Source organism: Cervus canadensis, chromosome 13 (assembly GCF_019320065.1).
Source record: "Cervus canadensis isolate Bull #8, Minnesota chromosome 13, ASM1932006v1, whole genome shotgun sequence".
NCBI lineage: Eukaryota > Metazoa > Chordata > Mammalia > Artiodactyla > Cervidae > Cervus > Cervus canadensis.
Window position 1 is genome coordinate 18,709,989 of NC_057398.1, and position 26,729 is coordinate 18,736,717.

A 26,729-nucleotide genomic window follows, 5' to 3' on the forward strand; every position below is an offset into this window, starting at 1 on the left:
AGTTTCCTTGTGCTTACAGCTGTGCACAAAGATATTGACTATGCTGAAGAAATGTAGTGAGCTCCCCGAACCCAGAGGCATTCAAGTGAGGTCAGGTGCCTTCCTAGAAGGGATGCTGTGAAAGGACTGTAATCTCTGGGCAGGGACCATATCTGCCCTGCACAATCAGTATTCCTGGTGCCTAGCACATAGCAGGCACTCAAAAATCTGTGTTGGAGAAGTAATGGCTTGGGTGGGAAGTTGTTTTGGAGGCTGCAGATCATCCTCCCAAGCTGATTCTACTTGGTCTTGAATAGAGTTAAGCTTAAGGAATGCGGAAAGTATTCCTAACGGAATGCATCAGAAAGTATGCATTCCATCGTGAAGAACGCAGTCATCAGATGCTGCTGCCCCAACAGAAAGACTCTCCAGTGCGTGGCCAGCAGCCCAGGTCCCCCTAAGCCCAAGGCCAGCCCTCCGGAGTCAGGCTTGTGACAAGGAACAGCGTGTGGAAGGAAGGGGTGGGCCAGGGGTGCTGTGATCCAAGGAGAAGGTGGAGAGGGGAAGGGATGAGGCGAGGTCTTACCGATCTGCAATTTTCCACACGGTGGGAGCTACCGCGCTGGTGGTGGCTGGCGCAGCTGTTGTCTGGACAGCCCCCCTGGTGCTCCCGGAAAACTTCCGCAGGTAAGTGGTGTAGAAAGACCTGGATTCTGTAAGCCTGTGAGGGAAGGGAATCACCAGAGAGAGGCAGTGAGCGCAGAGGAGTGAAATCCCAGAGCTAACTCAGGACGAGACAGAAGGCCGGTGACTCCCCTGATGAAAATGTTTATTAAGAAATACTTGAACTTGGTTTGATCTTATCCTCAGTGAGGTCAAAAGCGAGGCACCCCCGCCTCACGTTAACCTTTCTATTCACTGGCCATGCTGTGCTAAGTCTGCTTAACACCAGTCTGAAGTCAAAATTCCACTTGGGAAAGAGGCTGGGCCTGTGAATTCCTCGACCTGCCCCAGAGAGGTGGGGGTGGGGGACAGGGCACTTTCGGAGCCGGTGGGTCTTCTAGGGAGAGTGCTACTTCTGGCTGCAGACTGGATGGTGGGTCTGATGATCCTCCCCAGAGACCAAAGATACAAAGGGGCGTGTGTGGCCTCAAGGAAGTGCACAAGCTGGCTCCAAGGTACCAGAGGCGACATCACGCCCCAAGGAGGTCAACGGGAGTTTGAGACTTGACTTTGAAAAAAAATCACAGCCACAACTCGTCAAACTACTAAAATTCTCAAGTCTCTTCCAATCCTTTTGATTTCCCTGTCTCTTCTCATAAAGAGGAGTCCTGAGGGGCGGGTGACGCCTCCTGGTTGGGGCCACTGGAGGGAAGGACATGAAGCCCAGCCGTGTGATGGGACACCCCGGGGGAGCCGGCATCAAGAAACATTGCTTTCCACTCCACTGTCCCAGCCCGATGTTGATCAATGAGCAGATGGCTCGGAAGCAGCATCGTCACAAACCATTTTCCCCTTCACCAACTCCAAGAGCGGAAACAATGCCTCTGCTCCCACCAGGACGGGCCCATCCTGCCTCCTCTTCGGCCGCGCTCCTGACAAGCCCTGGCCCCATGCTGCCGGGTGACTGGGAGGACCAGGGGCCACACTGCCCGGCCCCAGAGTGGGATGGCACGGATGGCCCCGAGAAGCGGCTCACTGGACATCTTGGGCCGGCCTCAGTTTCCCTGGCCCTCGGGCTCCTGCCTGCGGGGCCAGGCGGACATCAATCATCTGCCCGGGGAGGACACCGAGGCACCATCTGGTGCCATTTAACGGGCCATTCAGCAGCGGGAGCCTGACAGAGGGGCTGTGGCTGGCCTGATTGTTTTCTCTTGGCATTTTGGAACTGGCTATTGTCTGGCTCCTAATGAACTTTTCTGCAATTAGAAAACCAAAGGGAGGGAGGGTCAGGCATAGCTGAGTGCTTGCCAGGCCCGCAGCCTGCCAAGGAGTCTGTCTGGGAAGAGAGGAGGGTGGGGAATAGGGCCAGGGCTGCGGTGGGGTTGGTGCAGAAGCACTGGCGCTGGCTGGGTGCTGAGTGCGCCAGGGACCTGGGCCTGGACTGCTGAGCTGGGGGGCAGAGGTGTGTGTGCAGCACCCTGGGCGCCGACTTCAGGCTGTAGACCCCCCTACCCTGCCGTAGGCAGACATCTGCTCCTCCTGCAGAGGGTGCTCCCTGCTTGCCCAGGGACTCCTCAGGAGACTTGCAAGACAAAGAACTCATCAGCCCCTGTGAAAGGCTGGCAGCCTCTCCAGGCAGGAAGAAAGGAGAAACACAGGGACGGATGGGGGAGACAGGTGGAGAGACACTCACGCAGGGACCCGGGAGAAGGAGCCGTTCCGAGACAGCAGGTAGCAAGATGGGAAGCTGGTGACACCAAACTTGCTCACCACGCCACGCTCCGTGTTCAGGACCCTGCGCACCGCTATGCCCTGGTGCTGCGAGAGGTCCAGTGTCACCTGCAGAGAAGGGGGACATCAGGGCGGGGCGGCCACTGGGCAGACGGAGCCCTGGGCACACGCCCGGGTGACAGCTGTGCTCCAGCCAGGCTCAGCCTTTCCAAGAGGAGGCTTTCGTGGTGAGTGACAGCCACCAACCACCTCCAACCCACAGCAAGGCGTGCAAACGCTACCGCCTCACAACTGTGCAGGCCACACATCTCAAATCTTTGAGGACAGTACCAATTTAATGTAAATTTCTTTCCAACGAATTGCAAAAGGCATAATAAAATGTGGTTTCATTTTTATATTTGTAAGACTGTCTATCTATGTCCCAAATCAGAAAAGCACTGAGACACATGGTTTTATTTTTAGAAAGAGTTAAGAAGAAGAACCCGCCTGCCAACGCAGGAGATGTAAGAGACGCAGGTTCGATCCCTGGGTTGGGAAGATCTCCTGGAGGAGGAAATGGCAACCCACTCCAGTACTAATGCCTGGAGAATCCCATGGGTAGAGAAGCCTATGGTCTATAGGGTCACAAAGAGTCGGACACGACTGAATCGACTTAGCACTAGCATTAAGAAGGAGAAATATAATATTAGGTAGTATTTATTGAGTATGTATTATGTTTTATATATAGATTGCTTCATTTAATCTTTAAAAATAACATACTACGATACAGGAACAATTGCTAGGAGACTAAGCCAGATGGCACAGAATACCATGGCTGCTTGGGTTTAAATCCTGGCCCAATCAGACTAAATCTCTCCCAGACTCAATTTCCTTACTTGCAAAACTGTAATAATACCCCCCTCCAAGGGCTGTTAAGAAGACTGAATGGATTAATTTTACAAGAATGCTTCTAATAAGGACTAGTAAATAGTACATATGTTAAGTATCTGTTTAAAAAATCAAACTCCTATTGTACAGTAGAGGCAGAAGCTGAAGCTCAGCAGTGAAATCACGTGATCAGATCACACAGCTAGCAAGTGCCTGAGCTGGGCTATAAATCCCAAGTCAATCTGCCTTCAGAGCCAGGGCTCTTGGCCAGTGTGTCCTCCTGCCTCTCAAGCCACCCATCCCTGAGCACCTCTGCATGAACATGAGACCCCTGCCCCTGATTACTAGAGGGATGGAGGGAGTATAGTGGGGAGAGCTAGTCCAATGAACATTCATCAATCATCTCTACAGGCATGACCCCAGGTGTGGAAGGGGACCCCAGAAGGGCCAGGCATCCTTCAGCAAAGCTCCCTGCTCCTCCCACCTCCATGCTTTCCGTCTCAAGGCTGAGAGGTCCCAAGACAGCTCAGACTGCTCTACTGTGGTTGGTAAGTTTCAGGAGGAAAACCATCCAGAGCCAACAGTGGTGTTTAATTTCATCCCCTCTCTCCTTATCTCCTTGCGCACTGCCTTGGAACATCTCCGGGCACTGGCCTGTCCCACCTCTACACCTGGAAAAAGCCCAGGGGCCTGAGAAGTCCATGATGCAGTGACTGAACAGTGGGCTGTATACATCAGGCTGGGGATGGATCTTTATAAAATTCATACTCTTTGCCAGCTACTCATCCGTGTTCTTCCCCTATGCTGTCTCACTTGCTGTTCCCAACCACTCTCTGACAAAAGGTAATTATCACCACTTCAAAGACAGGGAAATGAGATCAGAAAAGCTGAGTAACATGATCACAGCCGTATCACATAAGTCAGGGATCCCCAGCCTCCAGGCTGCAGACTGGTGCCTCCTGTCAGATCAGCAGTAGCATTAGATTAGAAATAAAGTGCACAATAAATGAAATGTGTTTGAATCATCCTGAAACTATCCCCTCCCTTCAGTTCATGGAAAAATTGTTTTCCACAAAACCAGTCCCTGGTGCCAAAAAGGTTGAGGACCACTGATCATAAATGTTGGAGTGGAGATTCCAACCAGCCTGATTTTGGTATCTGCTTCACCTGGGAAGGGACCTCAGGTCCTCAAGAGGGACTAGATGCTCTCTGAGGTTCCCTCCCCCCAATTTGTTACTCCACTTCTTTGGAGGCAGGGTAGCATAGGAACAACATGAGCTTTGGAGGCAGACGGACCTGGTTGAAGTCCTGCTCTACCAACTCACTGGCTGTGTGATTTTCGGCCTGTTATTTGACCATCTTTGTTAATTAGAAAAATTAGCAACTATGTGTGTCAGCAATATAGCAACGCTTAATAAACAGCAGGTGTTATCATTTTCATTTTCCATGCATATGTGCACGCTCAGTCATGTCCAACTCCTTGCGATCCCATGGACTGTAGCCCTCCAGGCTCCTCAGTCTGTAGGATTTCTCAGGCAAAAATACTGGAGTGGGTTGCCACTTTCTCCTCCAGGGCATCTTCTGAACCCAGGGATCGAACTCGAGTCTCCTGAATCTCCAGCATTGGCAGGCAGATTCTTTACCACTGAGCCATCTGGGAAGCCCTCAGTTTCCAAGAGGAAGATCAAAACAGACAAAAAGGCTTTAAACGGAAAGGTCCAGCTCCTACACTTCCCCGCTTCCGCCAGCAGGGGGAAGGCCAGTGCTGGGCTAAGACAGTGCACAGGATCAGCCCTGCTCTTGAACTCACTGGGCTCTCCCCCACAATGTCTATCCGGGAGATGCAGGAACCCTGCAGGCACTCACCTCTCTACCCAGGTAGGAGCCTTCCTTTTCAAAGATCAGGGCCAGGTACTCTTCATTGTTTCTTGCAAAGAATCCAGTAATCTCCTCCAGCCTGCAAGAGACACCGCTGGCAGTCACTCTTTCTGTGGTGAGAATAAAGCAAAACTGCTGGTGACAGCCGTCTTGGCAGACACAGTACTGTGGGGACAGCCACACACATCTGCTGTTTTCACACGAGGCTTCGCGGAAGTCTCCACACCAGCCTTCCAGCAGGAGTAAACCAAACATTGATTCTCAAAAGATTCTCTCTCTGTTACCTAAACCTAAACTAATGGCTGGTTCATTTCGCCAAGCTATTTGGGTTGTTTTTTCAGAGTCAGGAGTGAGTATGGGCAGTCAAGGGAGGACACCTGGGGAGGCGAGCTTTGAGACCAGTTATTTCTATGCTCTGGCCCAGGGTACGGCCCAGACTTAGAACTGCCGTTTTTATTGGTCCCCTAAGAGACTGGTGTTTATTAGCTATCAGACACAAGTCTTAGTTTGTGCCAAGTCACTACCAACTGGGAGATTTGCTTTTTCCTCTCCTGTAGCAGGCATAAAAGAGGAATTAAAAAATCAGAAAGTCCTGGGTGCAGGAGATCTTAGAAGCCATCTAACCTTATCATAAGATTTTTAACCTCCTCATTTTAAGACAAGGAAACTAAGGTCCCAGGAAAAAGGTGGAAATTAATAAGTCAAATTTTATTATTCCCCCCAAAATCAAAGAATTAAGACATAAATTGTTTTTAAAATGCAGAGTTTCAACAGAAAACAATTACATAATACAAAAATGATCTGTGTCCTCATTTCAATTAAAAAGCAGAACCTCCTCAGACACATAACAGGACACGATGGCCTCTACTTTTATCCTCAAACTGATGATCTGTTTCCCTTCTCTGGATCCAAGGACACAACAGTTGGTTACCTCCAAACTGAAGGTGCAACTTGGGGCCAATGGATTCCAGCCCAGTGACAGTGAAAATGACGTGCCAGAGAGGTGGGGTCCAGAGTGTACCCCAGTGGGTGGATGGATACTGACAGCCGCTGAGGTGGTAGCAGGTGTCCCCCAGGCTGGCAGAAGAGCAGGCCCTGCAGGCTGCTGTCCACACAGCCCGTCCCCACCCCATTCATCCCCTCTCACTCTTCTGGAGGAGGCAGCCCACCTTCCATCACACGTCTCCCACGTTCCATTACATGTCTCTGCCTCCTCCCTAAAGCTCTTTAGAAGGGTCACTTTGAGAGAGGCTGGCAGGTTTACCCAGTTGATTGCTTTTGAGATCCCTCTGGGCTGAAAAGGCACCATGAGGGAAGTAAGGGTATGAGAAAGGAAGACATAGAGACACAGTCATTGAGAAATGTCAGAAGTGAGGAGCAGGGTATACAGGCTGGCCTGGGTGTTTCCTGCAGAGAGGGGGTCTGCTTATGGAACCCCCAAACTGCACCAAGACCAGATATTCAGTCCAGGGTCTCTGGGAGGCTCTCTGGGAGGATGAAGAATTTGGGAAAGAGGATAAAAGAATCATTGTGACTTGGATTCAACAGCCACTGACACTTGGAAACACAATCTCTCCGCAGGGCCTCAGCTTTCAAGACACCAGTACATACACTTAGGCTGCGCTAAGCCCCAGCGTCTGCCTCCCGAGGCCCTCTCAGCCCCTGGAACCTTCAGTGTGTCCCACAGCTGGGCACCTCCAGCAGTCCTGGCCGGTACTTGCATCTGTTCCTTTTTGGCCCCGCAGGTGGGCTGTCTCCTATCTGGAGTTCTCATCCAGAAGGGCAGGATCTCGTGTTTTCAATCTCCCTGTCTCCCTCATGGGGGAGTCAGGGTCAGACACTGTGCAGCCTGTTATCCTGATTTCCTAGGACAGAGGCAGTCCTGAAAGGCTGCCTGAATCCCAGCCACCGGATGCTCTGCAGTGCGGGGGTAGGGGTGGGGGGCTGGGGGGCACAGTCATCTCCCCCTCCCCCAGGCACAGCCACGGCTCAGGAAAGGAGCACCTTCATCTGACGGGGCTTTGTGCTTCTCAGTTCCCCGTCCCATTTCCTCTAAATGGCATCTGTCTCCCTTCTTCCTCCCCACGCCCACCCTCTCAGGGACCTTCCCTGCGTCAGACTGTGTGACATCCTGTCTCACTCCTCAAAGGCTCCTGAGCACAGGTTGTGAGAAGCAGAGCAGGTATGACCTGGAGAACCCCAGTCCATCCTCTCCTTCCCACCCGGTGGGGTGGGCCCTCTCACCCCCATCAGCCCCAGGAAGTCAGGGCTTCTCCAGCAACGGGAAGCCCTCCGCCAGCTGCTCCCAGCAGCTCCGGGCTCCGGCCCACAGCATGGGCAACAGGAGGACCCAAGCCGCTGCCTGGCCCTGCTGTCCCCACCGCTCTGCCCTCCTGCCACCCTGCCCCGGGCCCGCCGTGGCCCCAACTACCTGGCAGGCTCCAGCGGGGGACAGGCCGGGGGCCACGTGTCACTGTGGGACTCCAGCGCATCGATGAGCCTCTCCCGCAGCGTCTGCACATCAGCTCCAGCCACTGTAAATGACGATGGGGTGGGGGAGCGAGAGGGGGACGGGGGATGAGGAGAAGGGTGCAAACCCCAGCTTCCCTCAGGACCCAGCACACGAGCTAGTTCTGAGCGAGACAAAGTACGTGTCAGTCCCCTCCACATGAGGCAGGTGGGGGTCACCCCCCGGCCCTAAGCATGGCAGAGGGACCCATCCCTCAGGGCAGGAGAGAGCACCCCAAGAGCCCTCCGCACGCTGTCTGGCTGCCCCTCTGGGTGCCCACCCCACTTTGACACAAGGGCTATTCTAGGAACACCTGACCCCGTTTTCCCGGAGGTATCTTCCAGGCTGGCTGGGGAGGGCACGTTCAGGAGGACACCCCTCTGGCTTTGACTGGGGCCCTCCTCCCCGTGCAGAGCTAGCTGGGCTCTCTCTCCCCACAGTGGAAGCCCGGGAGAAGGAGGGAGAGGAAGACGCAGAGCGTGCCAACGGGACCCCGAGAGCCGGGACACCCACCTGACAGCGTGGTTCCTGAGCCGGTCTTGGAGAAGGCCTTAAAGAACTGGAAGCAAACACAAAGGCAGGAGTCAGTGGGGCTCCGAGCACCACAGCCGCGACAGCTGGGTATGCGTTTGTGGCCCAGTTGTTTACTAAAAGGGGCGGCTGTGGGGAAATGACTTAACTTTTGTGAGCCTCAGTTTCTTGGTCTGTAAAATGAGAGGAGGTGGTGTCTGCTCTTGGAGAGGACCCGGGTTCCTCCCCCCAGTGTCCTGTACCTGACCCCTGCCCCCACGGCCCTGGAGCACCCGGGGAAGCTGCGGCTCAGACACTCAACTGGAAGTGGCCTGTTCCTACAAAGCCCGGGGACCCAGCACGTAGGACTAGAAAATAGTTCCTCTGTGAATAAACGATGCAGGCCCGTCTGAAAAAAATAAAGGGAAGTCACTTCATACCCCCACCCCTACCCTGGAAAATGTCAGCGGCCCTTGGAGGCCGTCTGTCCTGGCTCCTTATCTTGGAAAGGGGGCAGGGAGGCTGGCGTCTCTGGCCCCCAAGGACTCTCGGCCTGCCTCGGCAGACACTCCAGAAGGGAGGTGTCTCCAGTTCTGTCCTACTGAAGGGTAGGCTTGAGCCCCTGAGAGAACAAGCCTTGTTACACATGGGCCAAGCTAACTCTCTCCCCATTCACATGACACTCAGGGCCAGCCTGTAACCCCTTTGAGAGAGAGGACAGAGGATGGCACCTCAGAACCCAGGCTCCCGTCTAAGTGTTAGAGAGCAGCCAGAACTCTGGCCTGGGCTCAGGAGGGAACGGAGTTCGGTTGTCCTGACAGGTGGCTACTTAACCTGGAGGCTGGGGAGAGGCCTCTGCCTGAGGTCCCTAACCTCAGGGCTACCTGTAGCCATCTTGGGCTTCTGTCTCCAACAGCACGGCCATTCGGCCTGATCCAAGCTGATGGCTGAGTGCAGGCCTGGGTTCAAGGCCTGGCTCTGCTACGCCCTTGCTGTGTGACCTTGGGCAATCTGTTCACCTCTCTGAACCTTCTCATCTTTCAGATGAGGATGACACTGTCGACCCTGGAGAACTGTGACGATTCAATGACAACTAAAGTGCTTAGCATGGTACCTGGTACAGACAGCAAGAAATCAACACATGTTAACATCATCATCCCCTTCCCTTGTTCCTTTTAAATACTAGGAAACACCGATCAGCCGGACCTGTCTGTTCTAGCCATTTGTAGGTAGGAAACTAAAATGTGGAGGCCACCTGCCCGCCTCTCCTCCGTGAATAATAAAGATGTGGAGAAGGCACGCACCTCTCCCCACCTGCAGTCTGCTCCTGCTGACCTCACCTGGACCCTGTTTTATCCTCTTTCTACTTACAGCATTAATATAAACTTCTATTCTGGGTGAAAACCATTCACTGACACATGCCACTTGTATTCCTAATAGTGTTCTTTGTAGATACTGAATATACTTTGAATTAAGAAAACTATACGCCATCCTTATACTTGTAAAAACGAGCACACTTTTCCAGGCTTATGACATGAGATCAAGTAGAGAGGGCATGTTATAGGCTGATTTTGTTTCTCAGAAACAAAATAAAAGACGCATCTACTGGGGGTTTGGTTTGCTCACAAATAATATCCCAGAGGTTAGCCTCTACAGCTGCAGTTACTCAGGGTGATGGGGTCCTCGTACAGACAGGACAGACTTCAACTTGCTTCCATAGGCATAAAAACATGACTGACGCCATGATGCCTTAAGCCGTGTGGCTTTTCTGTGGCGATAGTTGCTACCGTCCGTTACTGCAGAGGAGTGTGATGACTCTTCTTCAAACATCAGCTCTCCAAAATCTGAGCAGGGGGCTTATGAAAAGGGGGTTGGCATGACCTCCATCAAACGGGAGCCCCCCAGACCCGAGCTGAGCCTTCCGAAGGCCGCAGCCGTGGGCAGCAGGAAGTCAGATAGGGGCCTGAGTTAGGGGCTTGCGGGAATTCTTAAGAGCGCCCCTCACACAGCCGTCCCTTCTGTCCCAGCCATCTCTCAGAACACTGTTACCACCGGAGTGCTGTTTCCCATACCTCACACTCCAGAGGAACTTTTTCCTATAGATCATTCTCTCTTTCACCTTTCCCCTAGTCTACCAGCTCCTTCCCTAAGGCTACAAATAAACTCAAATCTATTTTTTTTTTAAAGTTAAAAAAAGGAGAAGGGGCAGGAAGGGATGAAGGATGGGAATAGAGGCTTCTCCAGGTGTGGCATGCCCCATCTTCTTGCACTGCCAAATTTCTCAAAACAGTGTCCTCTTCCTTCCCATGAAGCCGGCTGTGGCTCGGGCTTCCACGACTCAGCTGTGAGGGCTCCAGGAAAGCTAGGCTGACCTTCTCTTTGGCCGTCCAGTGACCTTCCAGCCCTTCCTGCTCTCTCCGCAGTATCTGATGCCACCACTGCCTGCTTCTCCTCCCCTCGGCCAGGGTTTTTTTGGGCCACATCTTCCTGACATTCTCCATCTCCACCTCATGTCATCACCCTCCCTTGGGTTGCCTGACACCACCCAGGCCTTCGTGGTCATCTTCACGGCCTTCCCCTCGCCCTTGTCTCAGCCTCGTCCTGGACTCCTCCCCTGTGCCCACGGCCCTTGCCATCTCCTCCCGCCGGGCATCAGACCATGGCACTCTTCTGTTTAAAAAGCCCAGGGAGGCACTGTCGCAAACGAGGGGCTCAATCTCTGCTTTTGAATGAATGAGTGAATAAACGGGTGAACGGACAGACAAGCCCATTATTTGTCTCCCTTGCTGATGTCATCTGCTTTGTCCAAACGCATTGTGACCTGAACCCTGTCTCAGATCCTCACCTGTCTTAACTTCTCTTTCTTCCAGATGTCACAGCACCCCTCCCCCAATACATACACACTCTGGGAGACTGAGTCACCCCTCCCCCAACCTGTTTCTCCACCCAGGTTCCTTATCTCACCCAGCTCCTCCCTGCCACCCAGCCCAGGATCTCCCTCTCCCCCAAGCCCTGTGTTCTGTGAACCTGACCTTTCTGATACCTCTTCTGCAGTCTTCGAGACCAGATGCCTTGTCCAGAGTAGGGCCTACCACCTACTTCCAGGACCACTGCAACTGTCTCTATCTGTGCCGCTAACTCAGGCTCCAGAAACAGTAATATGCTCCATCTTTTCATTTTCCAGCCATCACCCTCACTGCCACTTTGCGTGGCTTTCTAAAGGATAATTCTGGTCTGATCATGTCACTTCTCCTAAAAAGCCCTTCCATCACACCCTACTGCCAAGGAATAAAGTCCAAACTCAACAGCATTCGAGGCCTTCCAGGATCTGCCCCCAACCACACCTACCTCCCACTGCCCCCCATTTCTTACATTTCAGCTATGATGAACTTGCCTCCCAACTGGGAGGGCAGGATGACAGTTTCCTCACCTCTACAAGCCCCACAGTGCCTGGCACAGTGTCAAGGTCAGGGAAACACTCAAAGGACATTTGTTCACTTGAATAGAGAACCTCTGCCCTTTGATCAGCTTGGGAGCTCATGTAAAAATTACATTAAAATCGAGTCAGGGCACATTTTTGTCCTCTTATTAATATGCATCCTTATTAAGTCAGCTGTTGGAGGGGTGTGCCGTACCCAAGGGAAACCACCACCTTCCTTGGAAACAGGCCATTAAGATGCCAGCAGTGAGTTTTCTTTCCTCCAGGAGCAGTCAACACCCAGTCCCTTTCCTCTTAACCCTTTGCCCAGGAGTTTCTGCCTTCCCCAACCATGGGGATCTCCCCAAAGGCGGGTGACCGGATGACCTTGGGCAGGTCTTTGCCAACCTATCCAGGAACAGCTGCCTTCCCAGGGGGCAAACAAGGCTAAGCAGGAAGTACACTTGCCAGTGGCAACCATCAGTGGCATTGAGTCCAAGCCTTTGAAACAAGTTTCAAGGAAAATAACCTCCAAATATCTTACAGCGAGCCTGTAAGATATGCATAAGCTTAACGGTTCCTACCCTGCGGACTGTCCGTGGAGGAGATGCCTGGGAGAGCGCGAGTGATTGCCGAGAGGGGACCCATCTCCTTTTCCAGACAGGCTGGAGACATCTTTCTGAGTCCTGCCCCCCAATCCCTGACATCTCACCATCTAACAAAAGACACATGAAATAACAGCCCAGACTGCAACCCCTACTTCCAGCCTTGAATTCCAGGATGGGCCAGCCCTGGGCTCCCTCCTTCCGGGGGCCCTGCCTCAGCACCCACAGGAGCCTCTGCTCCAGCCGGATCAGCCTTCTCAACTCACCACGTGGGTCTGCCCACAGCCTCTGCCCTCACATCCTCCCCTGCCCACGCTCCTCCTCCCTCCCAGCCAAACCTGACCTGTCCTTCACCCCCTGCGGAAGTCCCCCTCCTCTGGGTGCTCCTCCTCCCACATGAAGGCCTCTCTGACGTGGGAGGGAGAGTTCAGTGAGCCCAAACTCCTCCTGCGTTCACCATGGACACGTCGCTCCCTGCCTGGCAACTAGCCGGGCGCTCCGGTGCCCCGTGGACAGCACTCTCCTGTCTGGCTGGCCTCGCTTATCTTTCTGGCTGTGGCTTACACGTCTGGCCTCTCTGCAATGGTGAGCACGGGGCTGTATCCGCAGAAAACACTCACTCCACAGCTGCTGACGGATGGACTGCCTCAAATGCGGCATCACGGAGGGGCTACCACGAGCCCATGGGCAACCAGAAGGAAGACCACTAAGATTCATGGAACTCTGGTGAACACCGCAAGTGCCTTGGCACTCTCACAGGTAAGACCTCATTTCACACGTGGCAACGATCTATTAGGGAGACATTATCATCCATTTTTCAGACAAGGAAACTGAGGCCAGTGGCTAGGGCATTGTTAAGCAACTTTCCAAGTCACAGTAAGCAGTAAGCAGGGGAGCCAAGATTTGACCTCGTGTCAATTATCTCCTCAGAATCTTGCAAAGGGAAGACTTCTGTCTGCTCCCATGCAAGGCTGCTGCTTCCTGTAATCTGGATCCCAGCCAGGCCCTTGGCTGCACTGTTCCATTACCCACTGAGGGGCACTCCTATGACTCATGGCAAAGCCTCCCTGACCCCAGGTTCCAGCCTCTAGGTCCCCAGGCACAAGCCAGAACCTGCTTCCAGCTACCCTCTCCCTCCCTCACCTGTTCTCTTCCAGCTGGGCACAAGCTCCTGTCTGATGGGGCCCTGACGCAGCTGGCCCGCCCTGCAGGGCCAGCTGTTTGCTGAACAGGATGGGCTGGTGGAAGCTGTTTGCTCAGGGTGACAAGGGACAGGAAGCAGAGGAAAGGGACAATGACACACGTCACTGGGGGTGGCCTGTCCCCTTTACACCAGCCACACTCTCTCTCCCGCCTGTTCATCATCTTAGAGCTTTTAGCCTTCATGGGTGGGGGCGAGGACAGGCTCCAGTCCCCAGGGGACGAGGGCTGTCTCTCTGGCCGGCTGGCAGCCAGGGCCACCTCAGGGCTCTGCACTGCTTTCCAGGGAGTCCAGCCATGCTGCTCACAGGCACACTGGGCTCTCAATAGGCCAGAATTTCTGGAGATTTGGAATCTGAGTAGTGTTTCCCAAACACTAGAAGCGGTAAGCTGTAAAATCAACTTAGTGAATCACAGCCAGTATTTTTTTAAATAAAAGAAGAGAAAATATCACTGTGTACTGCACTTACTAAGAATATTGTTTTATGAAACGACTGCTTTTAGGGATAATGGATCCAAACTGACTTCTGGATCTCCTTGTAAATATTGCTGGCCACAGTACCAAGATTTGAAAGCCATTGCTTAGGGCCTTAGAGCTGAGATGCACCAGTAGCTAGAGCTACACGCGCCCTGGCCCAGAGCCCTGAGGATAGGCCACCGAGTGCCTCTTCCTGCTGAAGCTGAACTGTGGGCTGCCTGGGAGAGGCTGAGAGGTCACCACACTGGTCTCTGGAGTTCTGAAGAAATGGACAGGTGACTCCCAGCCCCGCCTGGCCCGGCCTGGCGCTGCCCGTGTGGAGGCAGCGAGAGATCAGGGAGCCAAGCTCAGGGGCCCTCCCAGCGCCCCTCCCACAGCCAGCTGGGCGACTGGGGAGATGATGAATCACTTGAGGCACTCGGGTTGCGTGTGCTGCGTGACTTGGGTAGGCGCCGAGAAGCTCTGGATCTCCTGGTGTAGCTGGGCCGCCTCCTTCACACCCACTGAGCCCCAGCCTCTCCCAGACAGAAACATAATGTCCCAGGTGCCAGGCCCCACGGAACCCCCCAAGAAGGTCCCAACCTGGCCACAGGCCCATCACCAACCCTCCTCCCGGGGGTTGGGCGGTGGCTGGACCCCTGTGCAGAGCCCTCAGTGAGACCAAAACTCTGGCATATGAACAGGGACTCCTGCCATCACCCTGACTCTTTCCCTCAGCTTCCCACGAGGCGTTGCTTGCCCTGACTCAGCAGAAAGAACAGAAGGCTCCATGCTGCCCTTGGAGAATAATTTTGAATATTTCAAGTTACATATCTTGGGGCTGGGGATAGGGCAGTGGCCCCATCATGGGAATCTTTAACATAAAAGAGATGGTTGATAGATAATGTCTCTGCTGCCACCTCTAAATGATAATGGCAGCAGCTGCTGGCTCAGGACACCTCCCAGGCCAGTGGAATGGGGGCTCGGGTCCTCACCCTAAGTGGTAAACAGGAGTGCAGGAGGGAGCTCTCTTGGGCCACAGAAACCCTGAACCCAGCAGGAGGTCACTGGCCATGAGAACAGGACCGTCTCATGGACTCAGAGCTGGAAATGGCTGGAAGAGAACGTGGACTCAGAGCTGGATGTGGCTGGAGGAGCCCAGGGTCTTGCTCTCCAGAGGAATTCTCCGGGTGTCCTCAGGCTCAGATATATGGTTCACAGTTCCACCTGGCAACTGAAGCCCCTGAACTCAGAGTTCTCTTGTTCTGGGGACAATGCTTGACTTTTCAGTCTTCAAAGGCATTTCCTGCTTAATCCTAGTGGAAGCAGAGGAAACTGCTTTTCTAGATGCCAGTCTGGGGGGAGCAGGCTAATTATCTGTGGCTGGAGAGAGAGATGTGGATTCTTTCATTTGGAGGAGAACTAATTGGATTACAGCCGGCCCTGAGCCCTGAGGAGGTGCTGCTCTGGGCTTCCCAGGGCCTCCGACGTGAGAGCCTTGGAAGGCATCCAGATGCTAACTAAGTGGTTGATGCCCCGCAGTGGGCAGGCGAGGTCTCATCAGAGCACTCATGCTGCCTGCAGCCAGAGCCGGGTGACGGGCCATCATGTGTCGGGTGTGACGATTCCCGTGATGGGTATCCCTGTGGCCTGAGGCATGGGGCTAAAGCTCTCCGACAGGTCACTTCCGAGCCACTCAGGTTCAAGGCACTGACCTGAGGAAGATGAGGCCTGCCAGTGTCTCCCGGGTCCTTTTCAGGGAGACCATGAGGTCCTCTGAGTCTGATCCTGCCCCCAGGTGTGTCAGAGCCTAAACCCTGGTTTCACATGGTTGAGATCAGCCCTCTAGGCCTGGGAGGTCAGTGGGGGCGAGGGGAGGAGTTGATTGGAAAAGAGGCTCCTGGAAGCTGGGAGCTCTCACCAACCTAGGGGATGATCGCTTTTCACAGTGAAAATTTGTGGGTCCCAACACGACAACACACAGCCCCTTCTCCCTTTTTATAAAGGGGAGAAGGTCACATACCAAGTGAGCCTCTTTCTTTTCTGCCTCCCAGTTCACATGCCTTTCTGCCTCTAGAGAAGGTGTCTCATCAAAGCACAGGACTCCAAGGGCTGGGATCTAAGCAGGTCAGGCCCAGAAGCCTGGGAGGACCCCCACAGAGCTCAGCCGGGAAGATGCCAGGGAAGCACGGGGCAGCTGGCAAAGTGCTCCAACGACTCTGCCCCGCCAGGCCCGCATCGCCCCTCCCGGTCACATACCCTCACAGTCGGGAAGCCAGGGATGTTGAAATCTCTGCAAACTGCGCTGTTGGTCTCCTCAGCACAGTCCAGGGCAGCGAGATTCAGTGCAGGCCTCCAATCTGAAATGACAAAAAAAAAACAAAACAAAAAAAACCCTGGGTAAGTACAATCCATCCCCACCAATGCCCATGACACCTGTCCCAGAAGCTCTAAGGAGAATAGTCACCCCATCTTCAAAAAAGGGCCTCTGAGATAGCTGGGTTACTCTGCATTTAGCCTGTGCTTAGGGCACAGTTACCTAGCACCAGCAGCCTACTCAGGACGGCAATCTGTGTTTCTCCATTATTCGGGGGTGGGGGAGGGACACAGGGGCTAAAGGGAGGTGTGAGATCAGACTGGCCCTCCTGGGGAAAAGCCTCTGGGATGTTGCCTCAGCCCCTGCTGGCCTCTAGAAAGGGTCAGCTCCAGAAGGGTGAAGAGCATGCCTCTGGAGTTCTGAATTCCCCAGTGGACCCTTGGTGAAGGCTTCTGTGGCCAAGGTGCTGGCTGTCAGCCCCATTTGGGTGGGTGAGACACAGGGCAGTGAGGAGCGGCTCCCCAACCAGAGATGAAGGCAGAAGTCTAGAGGAGGTGGGTGAAGACACCTGGGATCTAGAGCCGCTGGGAAAGAAGCCCTGAGGCCAGGTCTGGAAGGAGTCGAGCAGTTGCCCAGGCCAGTTGCTTGGGCACCCTGCTCCTTCGTCAGGCCCCAGGCCATGAGTCTCTCTCTGCTGGAACTTGCTGGCAGAGAGAACACGGCACCGATCTGGGCCGCAGCCCAGGATCTGGGAAACAGAAAACAAACTCATCAACCAGGCAGGCCTCGTGAGCTCCAGCTCCAGGTCAGGTGCCCCCAGAGTACCCACCAAAGTGCCACGTTATGGTGAGGCTGCTCCTGCCATACGGGAAGACAGGCACATGAAGCTGCACAGACCGTGAGGTGGCAACGGAAGGGGGGTGCCACGCTGAGTGGCATGGGGCCCTGGAGGAACGTGGCCACAGGAGAGACCAGCCCTGGGGACTATGCAGGGGCCCGGCAGGAAAGGTGGGAGTCAAGGGGAGCCTTGACAGTCATCGAGTTGCCAGGGAACCAGGGAACGGGGTGGGCAGGCGAGGAGCAGGTGGACTGTGAGGCTGTGTACACAGACCAGGCCGGCTGCAGAGGCAGCGCTGCTGGGAGGCAGGCAGGGGCCAGCATGGGCATGCAGGCAGGGGGTCTGGGCTGACTCCCACAGCACCCTGCATCATGGGCATTTCTGGGCAAGTGAGGGAGGAGCAAGCCCGCCCAGGGATTTGGGGAGCCCACATCTTCCCCACAGGGCCCTTCACCTCCCATCTGGGGCACAGGAAGGGGTGGGTTGGGGGGTTGACACAGGCAGCCCACTCAGTACCCACTAATGACAGAAGACTAATATCCAAATAACATCCCCAAGACCCAGGGACCTCTTACCTCGCCCCAGAACTGTCCCTTATGACATCTGAAAAACCGTAGGATCTCCCAGGAACTTTTTATGCCCAGAGGAGAAGGGTCACCCTCACTTCCATGACAGAAGAGGCAGGATACCACTGCATACCCTGACCCAGCCCTCAAAGGAAAGGCTCTGAAGGTTCAGAGCAGCCAAGCTGGTCCTTCTAGGGGTGACACAAGGGAGGGGGTCTGGGACTGTGAAGCAGGCCAGAGGCAATGCCCACTTCCTCCCCATCCCTCTCCCCCTCTGCTTTCTGGTTGGCAGTCTCCTCTTAGCACCGAATCCTAGCAGGGGGGAGGGGTGAAGAAGGGGGAGTGGGGCATGAATGGAAGTGTTCTGCAGAGACAGGTGAGCCCCAGCCTGTGATGCCATTTCCTCAACGTCCTCCCATCTCATCAAACCCCATTTAGGGAGCTCCTGGCTCCCCTGGAACAGAAGGGCAGCCTTTTGAGCTATAAACGCCTGCCATCCCGAATGGCCTGTGTCCTTTGGTCTTACATCTAGCTGGCGGGGCGGCCTGCACGAATGGGGCTGTGGTCAGTGATCAGGGTCTGCTCCGTGCTAGGCTCGGGACAGCAGCCCTCCTGCCCTCCCTGCCACTCTGCTGTCCCCGCCCCCGCCCCCACTGTGGGCCCCACGTGGGAGGGACAGAGTCAGGCAGTCCAACCACGCGGAACCTCTAATCCCAACCAGCTTCCGTGTCCTGTCCACCCTCCCTCGCAAGTCCCCTCCTGCCCACTCCCTAGTCTAGTCTCCTTTCCCTGCTCCTGGGTTTCTTATCTCTAACCTCACCTCTAACCACCCTCCCAGGGAGCTAGTGCAGGATTTCTTGTTCAGATGAAATGTCTCATTTCCCTCCTGGCCAAGGTTCTACTATGCTCTATCACCGGCTTAGCTGGGCTCCAGTGATCTTTCCTATCTGCAGATCTATGTCACTCTCTATTCAATATTCTTTGGTGGCTCCCATTGCCTCTAGAAGAAAACCTATAGGCTTAAGGCCTTTTTTGGTCTGGTTCCCCCCCACCCAGCATCCCCTTACCACTTCCCCAAATCATACCACAGGAACTCTTGAGGGTTTTCTTCTTTCTTAAAAGCACAATGCTCACCCAGATTACTGCATGGCCACCTTTACCCTTTCAGCAAACTTCCAGTTGTCAGGTGCAACTCAGTTGGAACAGGATTTTCCTCCAGAAGGAGTCATCTTACAAGCCCAAGGCTCAGGACCCTGTTCTCATTTCCACCACACAGTTCCAAGCTTGTCCATCCCACAGCCTGTCCATCCCTGCATCCTCCTTGCCGAGCTTCCCCATTACCCTGCATGCAATTAGGTGCTCAGAGACTATGAAATGAATTACACAACTGACCCCAGTCCAAGGGCTGCTTCAAAGAAACCACCTGCCAAGGCAGCACTTGAGTTTGATCCCTGGGTGGGGAAGATCCCCTGGAGGAGGGCATAGCAACCCACTCCAGTATTCTTGCCTGGAGAATCCCATGGACAGAGAAGCCTGGCGGGCTACAGTCCGTGGGGTTGAAAAGAGTCAGACATGACTGAGCAACTTAGCACACAAGGGCCACTCCAGGGCTGGAACATCTCCCAGCCACATTCTATCCTCAGGTTCAGGTAAGGAGTAAAGTTAATGCCCGTCACCTGTAGGAGCAGGAGAAGCAAACTGCCCAGGGATGGGATTGTGCCCTGGATCACAGACAGAGCACCCTAGAGCTCCTTTCTATGGCGCCTCTCCTGCCCAAGGGAGGCCCAGTAAAGTGTAAGAAGCACAGGTCACCCCGTAGAGTTATCTAGCACATTCCAGGCTCGGCTTCTTCAGCTCTATATCTAGGGCTCTGGTCATTTAGTTCCGGGAGACCCCCAGGAAGGATCCAGCTGTTCTCAAGAGAGTCAGCAAGTCAATTAGATCTAAGGGCGGAAGAGAGACAATTTTGAGTCCTTCCAACAGTGAGGGCCCCTGGCCAGGGGTCTCACAGGGCCACTTGGCAGGGTGACCAAGGACAGCATGCCTCAGCTGCTCCTCTCCTCTCAGAGAGCACAGGCCACTCTCCCTCAGGCCAAGTTGTTGCTTGCAGCTCACTGGGGAATGAGGCTCTCAAGGGACTGTCAGGGGGGTGGTGGGGGGTGAGGACTCAAAGCTAGTGTTCCATGAGCACCCAGGGCACGCTCCAGATTCTCTCACCCCACCACCGCCTCAGGCACCATTTCCCCTTGCTCTCCAAATGAGGACAGGGACCAAGAGGCCTCCAAGGGGCCCAAGGACTACCAGACCCAAAAACCCACTTTCGTCCCTCTACCTCACCAGGGTCAGGATGCTGCCTTTGCGTTTTTGCTGTTTGCTCTGATCACAGAGGACTTCCCTGATGGCTCAGCAGGTAAAGAATCTGCCTGCAATGCGGGAGACCTGGGTTCGATCCCTGGGTTGGGAAGATCCCCTGGAGAAGGGAAAGGCTACCCACTGCAGTATCCTGGCCTGGAGAATTCCATGGATACAGTCCATGGGGTCGCAAAGAATCAGACACGACTGAGTGAATTTCACTTCACTTCTGATCACAACCTTCCCCATGAGAGAATGGTTAAAACAGTTTCCTCTTCTAGCTACATACCATTTTCTGCAACACACAAGGGCTGGTCAATATCACAGACTCAGCCCTTACTCAGATGATGATGATATCTAGCAGGTTAGGTTATTGTATGCTTTATTTATGTAGTTTAATGTGCACAACTCCACTATGAAAAAGGAAGAAGGTATTTAGCTCTAGACCTGCTTTCTCAGACTGTAAAATAGAGATCAGATAACTGTGCCCAAGGCACACAACTAATCAGTGGTGAGTACAGGATCTGAACCCAGGATTTGAGCCTCTCTGCTGGTCTCGAGAGGGCCCAGGACACAACAGAGAGCTGCTCTGTTCAGCCAGGAAACTCAGAGGGGACGGGGTGGGGAGGGTGCTAATAATGGGGAAGGCCGAGGTCGGGATTGGGGGGCGGCGGTGCTAATGTGTGGGAGTTCTCAGCTCCTGGCTCCTGGAAGTCTGCGACTCTTCTCTTTATGCCTTGATTCCCTGTTCCTCCAGGAAATGGAAACCCAGTGCCTCTTCTTACCAGCCCCAGCCCGAGGGGGAGAGGGACGCTGGGGCCAGTCAGGTGCTGGGAGAGTCCAGGCTGAGGAATGTTTCTCAGGAATATCAATGTCAATACCTTAATGAGCCATAACGACCTACACAGATCTGGTTTGACACTAGTCACTGCAGGTCTGACAATTCATCATTCTAGTAACAGCACCAGGAATAAAGAGGGCCTTATCTGGCCGCCCCACTGGTAAAGCTAAGCCACATTTAAGGGAAGTGCCCTGCTGTCAAAAAGGAACACAACTGGGCGGGGGTGGCTTTCTAAGGTGTTGGGTGACTTAATACCACAACCTGCAGGCCTGACACCGAATAATCAGCAGCCTCAGCCCAGCCCTCCTCTCAGGGGAGAAAAAACTTCCCTGTACAACTACTGCCCTGGCAAAGTAATCTCACCACTGACAAGAGAGTAAGTGAGCAAATGGAGGGGATGGGAGGGGAGGTTTAGGGTGGGCAGGGGACAGCTGTAGACCTTGGGGTGGTGGGAGAGGAAACACCTTGTGGTGGGGGGGGTGGACCCCTTCTGGAGTCACGGGCAGCGTCCCCGCCCCCACTCACAAGGCCAGGAAGGGGCACTGGACCCAGAGTCACAAGGCCTGCCCACGGCTGTCACTGGCCGAAGCACCATGAGCACCTCACGTCTCCGCTCTGGGTCTGTCTCCTCACACGTCAACGAGGGCCGAGACGAAGGTCTCCCACGTCCTTTCCAGCTCTGAAAACCACTCCAGCCAAGCAGAATGGCTGTGACGCCTCGGAGGGTGACGCAGCCTGGGCCTCTAATCAGACAGAGGCCAGGCCTGCCCCGGCCACTGGAGCCAGTCAGGTGGAGACGTCAGAACGAGATCCCACCGGAGCCTCCGGGGAGTCCTCCTGACTCAGGGAGCTGGAGCCGGGCCTAGGCTGTTCCCACCACGTCCCTTCCTCCTTGTTGCCAGCTTCTGGGCCATGAGACCATGACACGGCCAAAATGCCTTCCCCGCCCCTCACACCTGGCTGACACCCGGGGCCTGAGTCAAGGGAGCCGCGGCAGCAGCAGAAGGCCTGCTCCCCACGGCCTCATGGTGGATCCCGTGAGGCTCGTGTCCCCGGTCTGCACGGGTGTTCAGTGAGCGGCTTCCCTGGGCCAGGCTCTGCACCGGTAGCACAAGGGCACCAGCAGGATGGAAGGGCCACACCTGGGAGAGAAACGGGGGAACCAACACCACTCGCTGTCACTCAGCACCCCCGTCTCACACATCTCGTCTCCGCGCTCTTCACCTGCAGTACCCTTCCTCCTTCCCCCCCTCACCACCTGGCCTAGCTCTGAAAAGTCAGGAGGAGCTGGGTGCAAGAACCTCCTCCATCGCAGACACAGAGAACAGAATTACGGACCCGGAGCTAGGTAGGGGGGCCAGGGAGGAGGAGAGGCTGGGACTAACAGAGAGAACAACATGGAAACATATACAGGACCATATGGAAAACAGATAGCCAGTGGGAATTTGCTATATGACTGAGGAAACTCAAACTGGGGCTCTGTGACAACACAAAGGGGTGGGATGAAGTGGGAAGTGGGAGGGAGAGGTTCAAGAGGGAGGGGATGTATATATATACCTATGGCTGATTCATGCTGATGTACGGCAGAAACCAACATAATATTGTAAAGCAATTATCCTTCAATTAAAAATAAATACATTAAAAAAAAAAGAACCTCCTCCAGCATCTGTGTAATCTTGGACAAGTTACTTAACTGTTTTGTTTTGTTTTGTTTTAAATAGGGCTATCTGTTGCTCAGATGTTTTCTCACAAAGATTGTATAAAGGCCTGTAATGGCCTATAAAAGCCCTTAGCACAGTGCCTGGCAGAAGGCAAGTGTGTAATAAATAACTGTTTAGATAAAGGCCTCTGTGACCTTGCCCTTCCCTGAATTCCTGCAACAAGAAATGGCTAAGCCACGCTCTTTTGACCCTTTTCAAATATAGCTTCTAAGGGGTGCCAATTTCCCTGCTGGGTGATTTACCCAATAGTAATGTAAACAATGCTTTGTACACAGAAGTCACTCAACAAATATTTGCTGACTGATTAGCCAGTAAAGAAGCCTGAAGGTCTAAAAGGAACACAATTTCCCAAATGTATGGTAAGGTAACAAGAGCTGCTCTGGAATAGAAAGGGATGATCTGGGTCCTTAGAAACAGGTGCTTTGCCCCAGGGTAACAACTGCCCCAGAGAACCTAGCCCACAGGTTACTGAAGAAATGAGCCCTGGCCAGTCAGATTAAATGCCTGAGGCCAACTGAGCAGGATTGCACAATTTTCTTCCTCCCTTCCTTCCGCCCATGACCTTCCACAGTCTCACCGTTCCTACCCAATACATTCATACCAAAGGCAAAGGGCAGGGGCATCTGGCCCCTGGGCCCAAGATGGTGGGAGAGCAGCCCTCTGCTGGTCCACAACCAAACTTTCTCAAGGAACCTCAGAACACAGAAGTGTTGAAGGGCCTCGCCAGGAAACACCTCCTTGGACTGGAGTGGAGGCATTCTTTATCACTGCAACACAACACCAGATTCGACAAGTCATTTCCCCCGACCTGATCCTGCTTAGGGAGCTGACACCTCCATGGCTCATGGGAGACTCCAGGTTTTCACCTAAATCTCCCACCTCTCATGGACTGTGGCTTATCTCCACCTGACACCATTTTCCTTTTTAAGGGTAAGTTTTGACTTGATTTTTTTAGGGAAAGACTCTTACTTCCTGCAGTGGGGAGAAGACCCTCATCCAGAAGCAGGCGGGGTCAGTGTCTGGATGTACAATTCACTGGAAATCTCTAGGTTGCAAGAGAATGAACTCATGAATCAGCGGGAAGGTAATCTTTCTTTCCATCACTCTCAGGACCTAAGAATCTTCTAGATGGAGTCCATCTGTAGCCACTAAGGACCTCTTATGGCCTCAAAGTGGAAACTGACTTAGAAGTTTTAGACACTCAGGCCCACAGTGTCCCCTGAACACCTAACACCTCTTAGGTGTTCAGATTCTACGTTCAACATTCTACCTGCCCCCTGCCTCGACCAGATGTGTAGTATCACTGAAATAGTAAGAAGAACTGCTGAGAAAAGGCACATTTAGGTGAAAGAACTGTAGAGGCATGCAGACAAGTGTCTACATGTAATTTGGAGGGAAACTGGTTTATTGGTTTTGTTTCAAAATAACTTTCCAAGACCATATGGCTTGCAGATGATACATCTTTTCCATCTGGCCACTTCAGGAACCACTGTGCAAGCTGCTCCAGGGAAGAGAGGGCCTGAGTTTGAAAACCAACATCTACAAGTGCATTGCTCTGTGCGTTTGTCACTCAGTCATGTCCAACTCTGTGTGACCCTATAGACCGTAGCCCGCCAGGCTCCTCTGTCCATGGGATTCTCCAGGCAAGAATACTGCCTTCCTCCAGGGGATCTTCCTGACATAGGGATCGAACTCACGTCTCTTATGTCTCCAGGCGGGTTCCAGTGCCACCAAATGCACTACTCTACCGCAAACAGTTAAGTTTATCAAAAAATACCAACAGCACAGCAGGGGAACAACAGCTCCAGTTGTTTTCTCTCCAGGACGAGGCCTATTCCCTAAGACAACCGAAGTCCTCATTCAGTGACCACTGAAGGTCAGGGGCCCTGCTAGGGCCCCGAGCACCATAAGCAGGAAACAGCTCTGTTCAGAGCAGCATATCTGAAACATACCACTACCACGTATCAGCCCCACCCAAATACCCACCACCCGGGCTAGACAGATGGATGACCCCACAGGGATCCTGACTTGCAGAAAGGAAACTGAGATACTGTACGTCAAGTACTTACTCAGGAAGCTGACATTCACTGTCGTAAGCACTAGATAAATATAAATTACTATGGTTGCCGTATTTATTCAGCTCCAAAACTTAAGTTTTTAAAAACATTAACATTTCTGTAATGGAGGATGCCTTTAAATCTCTATCCATCTATTAGTGATCGTCTTATCCTTCTACCTCTCAGGCTGATAGTAAAAGAATGGCAACTGACAGTCTCTTTAGAATGAAGAAAACATGGTATTAGTGGCCAGGCCAATGAATGGTAAAACGGAGTAAGGGCCAAACACACACCAAGAGGCTGCCCTCCATCAGGCCTCTGGGCTCGTGAGGTTAAAGCAGAAGGAGGGGGAGACAGAGAAGGAGGGCCCAGAAACTACGGCTGGAGGCAGCAGGTCAGGAGAGGCCTGGAAACAGGAACAGGGAAACTCTGCCTCAAAGATAAAGCTGAGAAAGGAGTCTACGTACCAGCTGGGTCTGCTAGCCAAGGGGTGGGGCAGGGAAGGAAGGAGTGGGGATCAGAGGGCGGTCGAATGAGTACTGGTCCCATCGCAGCTGGGGAACTCGGTAGGACGGGTGCTGCTGCTACAAGGCTGAACTACAGGAAGCCGTGTAAGGTGTCAGCGACGAGAAACAAAGGCTACCACGTCGCAGGCATGGGGGCCGAGAGCCGGCAGAGGACTGACATGGAAAGCAGGGCAGGTCTGGGGACCCAGACCGCGAGAAGAGGGAGAGAAACCCGGGACATCGGCCAAGGGGAAAAAGAAAGGGAACGGCGAGAGCTAAAGATGGAGCTGAGGGCTGAGAAACTGGGCGCGGGGGTGGAGCGGGGGAGTGGGAGGGGCAGAAAGAACGATGGGCGGAGGTGATGGGCAGGGGGAAGCGGGCAACGCCGAAGGGGGCTCCGCAAGGCAGGTGGCGGGGATCCGCCCGGATGGGACGAGGACAGCAGCCTCCCCCCACCCAACCCCGGCACCCAGTTTCTCACCTTTAACGTCGTTGGCCAGTGCCTTCCACGTCGGGGCGAAGGCGATGCAGTGGCCGCACCAGGAGGCGAAGAACTCCACCGCCCAGGCGCTGCGGGAGCCCAGCACCGTGGGGCGCACCGTGTCCGCCCGCAGCAGCGTCAGCGGGTCGGAGGACGAGTAGAGCGCCGAGCGCGGGGCCGCGCCAGCGCCACGGACAGCCAGCAGCAGGGACAGCAGCATCAGCAGCCGCGACGGCGGCGGCCCAGAGCCGCGGCCGCACCACCCCATCCTCGGCCGCCGCGCCGAGGCCACCGCTGCGCACAAGTTTTCGGAAGACTTGGAGCTCAGCGGCTCCGCCGCGGCACCTCCTGCCTCCGTGGGGAGGCGGAGCCCGCAGGCACCGCCCACCAGGTCCGGTCCCGCCCCTGGCCCCGCCCTCTGGCCCCGCCCGCCGGCCAGAGCGCCGACGAAGGCCGAAGCTGGAAGCTGGTCTCCCCGCCAGGCTGCGAGCGCCTCTCTTCGCCGTCCGCTGAGACCTTAGAGCTACTCGAGTTCTCGCCTCCGCCTGGAAAAGGCGGGGAGCGCAGCCCAGGCCCCCGAGCCCCGCCCGCCAAATGATAGGTGTGGGACATCCGCGGGGGCAGAGTCCCGGGCGACAGAGTCTCTCTGGGCGACCCGGGGAAGTCATTTGGCTTCTCATAGGCCCCGTACCCAACGGAAAAGGAATCCGTTGGAATGGATTGGACCGATGGACGTTGTTCCCAGAAAGTGCTGGGGATCCCACCAAGCGACGAGAAATTGTGACTTCGAAGCATTGGGAGAGAGTGAGGGGTGGAAGGACAGTCTCTTGAGTGTGTAACCACCATGACCCCACGGGGATCAGATGTGTCCACACCGCCTGAGGCCTGTGACCATCCAAGGAAAACATTATTTGAGAGCTTACTGGTTATGAATTAGAAGCGGCCTCCCATCATAGACTGGACTGGATTGGCGTGGCCCATTGGGTAGCGTCAGTTTGCTCAGCCGGCAGTTCTGGCCACCCTGAAGTTGTTAGGACTATTCCTGAGATAGGGGCTCCCAGCAGCCCAAGTCCCCCACATCTAACCCTCCAGTTTGCTCACGGATCTCCATATTCACTTACATATCCCTCTCAGGAGTAACCCAATAACTAATCTTGCCTGCGTGTGTATTAAGGTGTTAATGATTAATTTTCCCTGCTCTATCTTTTATAGCTCCAATGCTGAGTTATCTTA

General features: G+C 54.2%; 1 protein-coding gene across 2 annotated transcripts in view; it reads right to left on the reverse strand.

Moving 5' to 3' along the window:
- Positions 1 to 25,875, reverse strand: part of QSOX1 (quiescin sulfhydryl oxidase 1) — a 40,211-nt gene extending 14,336 nt beyond the window's left edge. Inside the window, exons 1-7 of one of the 2 annotated variants that reach the window (XM_043485251.1) lie at positions 25,497 to 25,875; positions 16,077 to 16,177; positions 8,141 to 8,186; positions 7,550 to 7,652; positions 5,107 to 5,197; positions 2,336 to 2,481; positions 566 to 700 (exon numbers count right to left, since the gene is read on the reverse strand). In XM_043485251.1, the coding sequence (XP_043341186.1) occupies positions 566 to 700; positions 2,336 to 2,481; positions 5,107 to 5,197; positions 7,550 to 7,652; positions 8,141 to 8,186; positions 16,077 to 16,177; positions 25,497 to 25,764 (890 nt within the window). In that variant the 5' untranslated portion in view covers positions 25,765 to 25,875. The remainder of the gene's footprint in view (positions 1 to 565; positions 701 to 2,335; positions 2,482 to 5,106; positions 5,198 to 7,549; positions 7,653 to 8,140; positions 8,187 to 16,076; positions 16,178 to 25,496) is intronic. The other variant, XM_043485252.1, reaches the window with a different exon arrangement.
- Between the last annotated feature and the right edge of the window lie 854 nt (positions 25,876 to 26,729).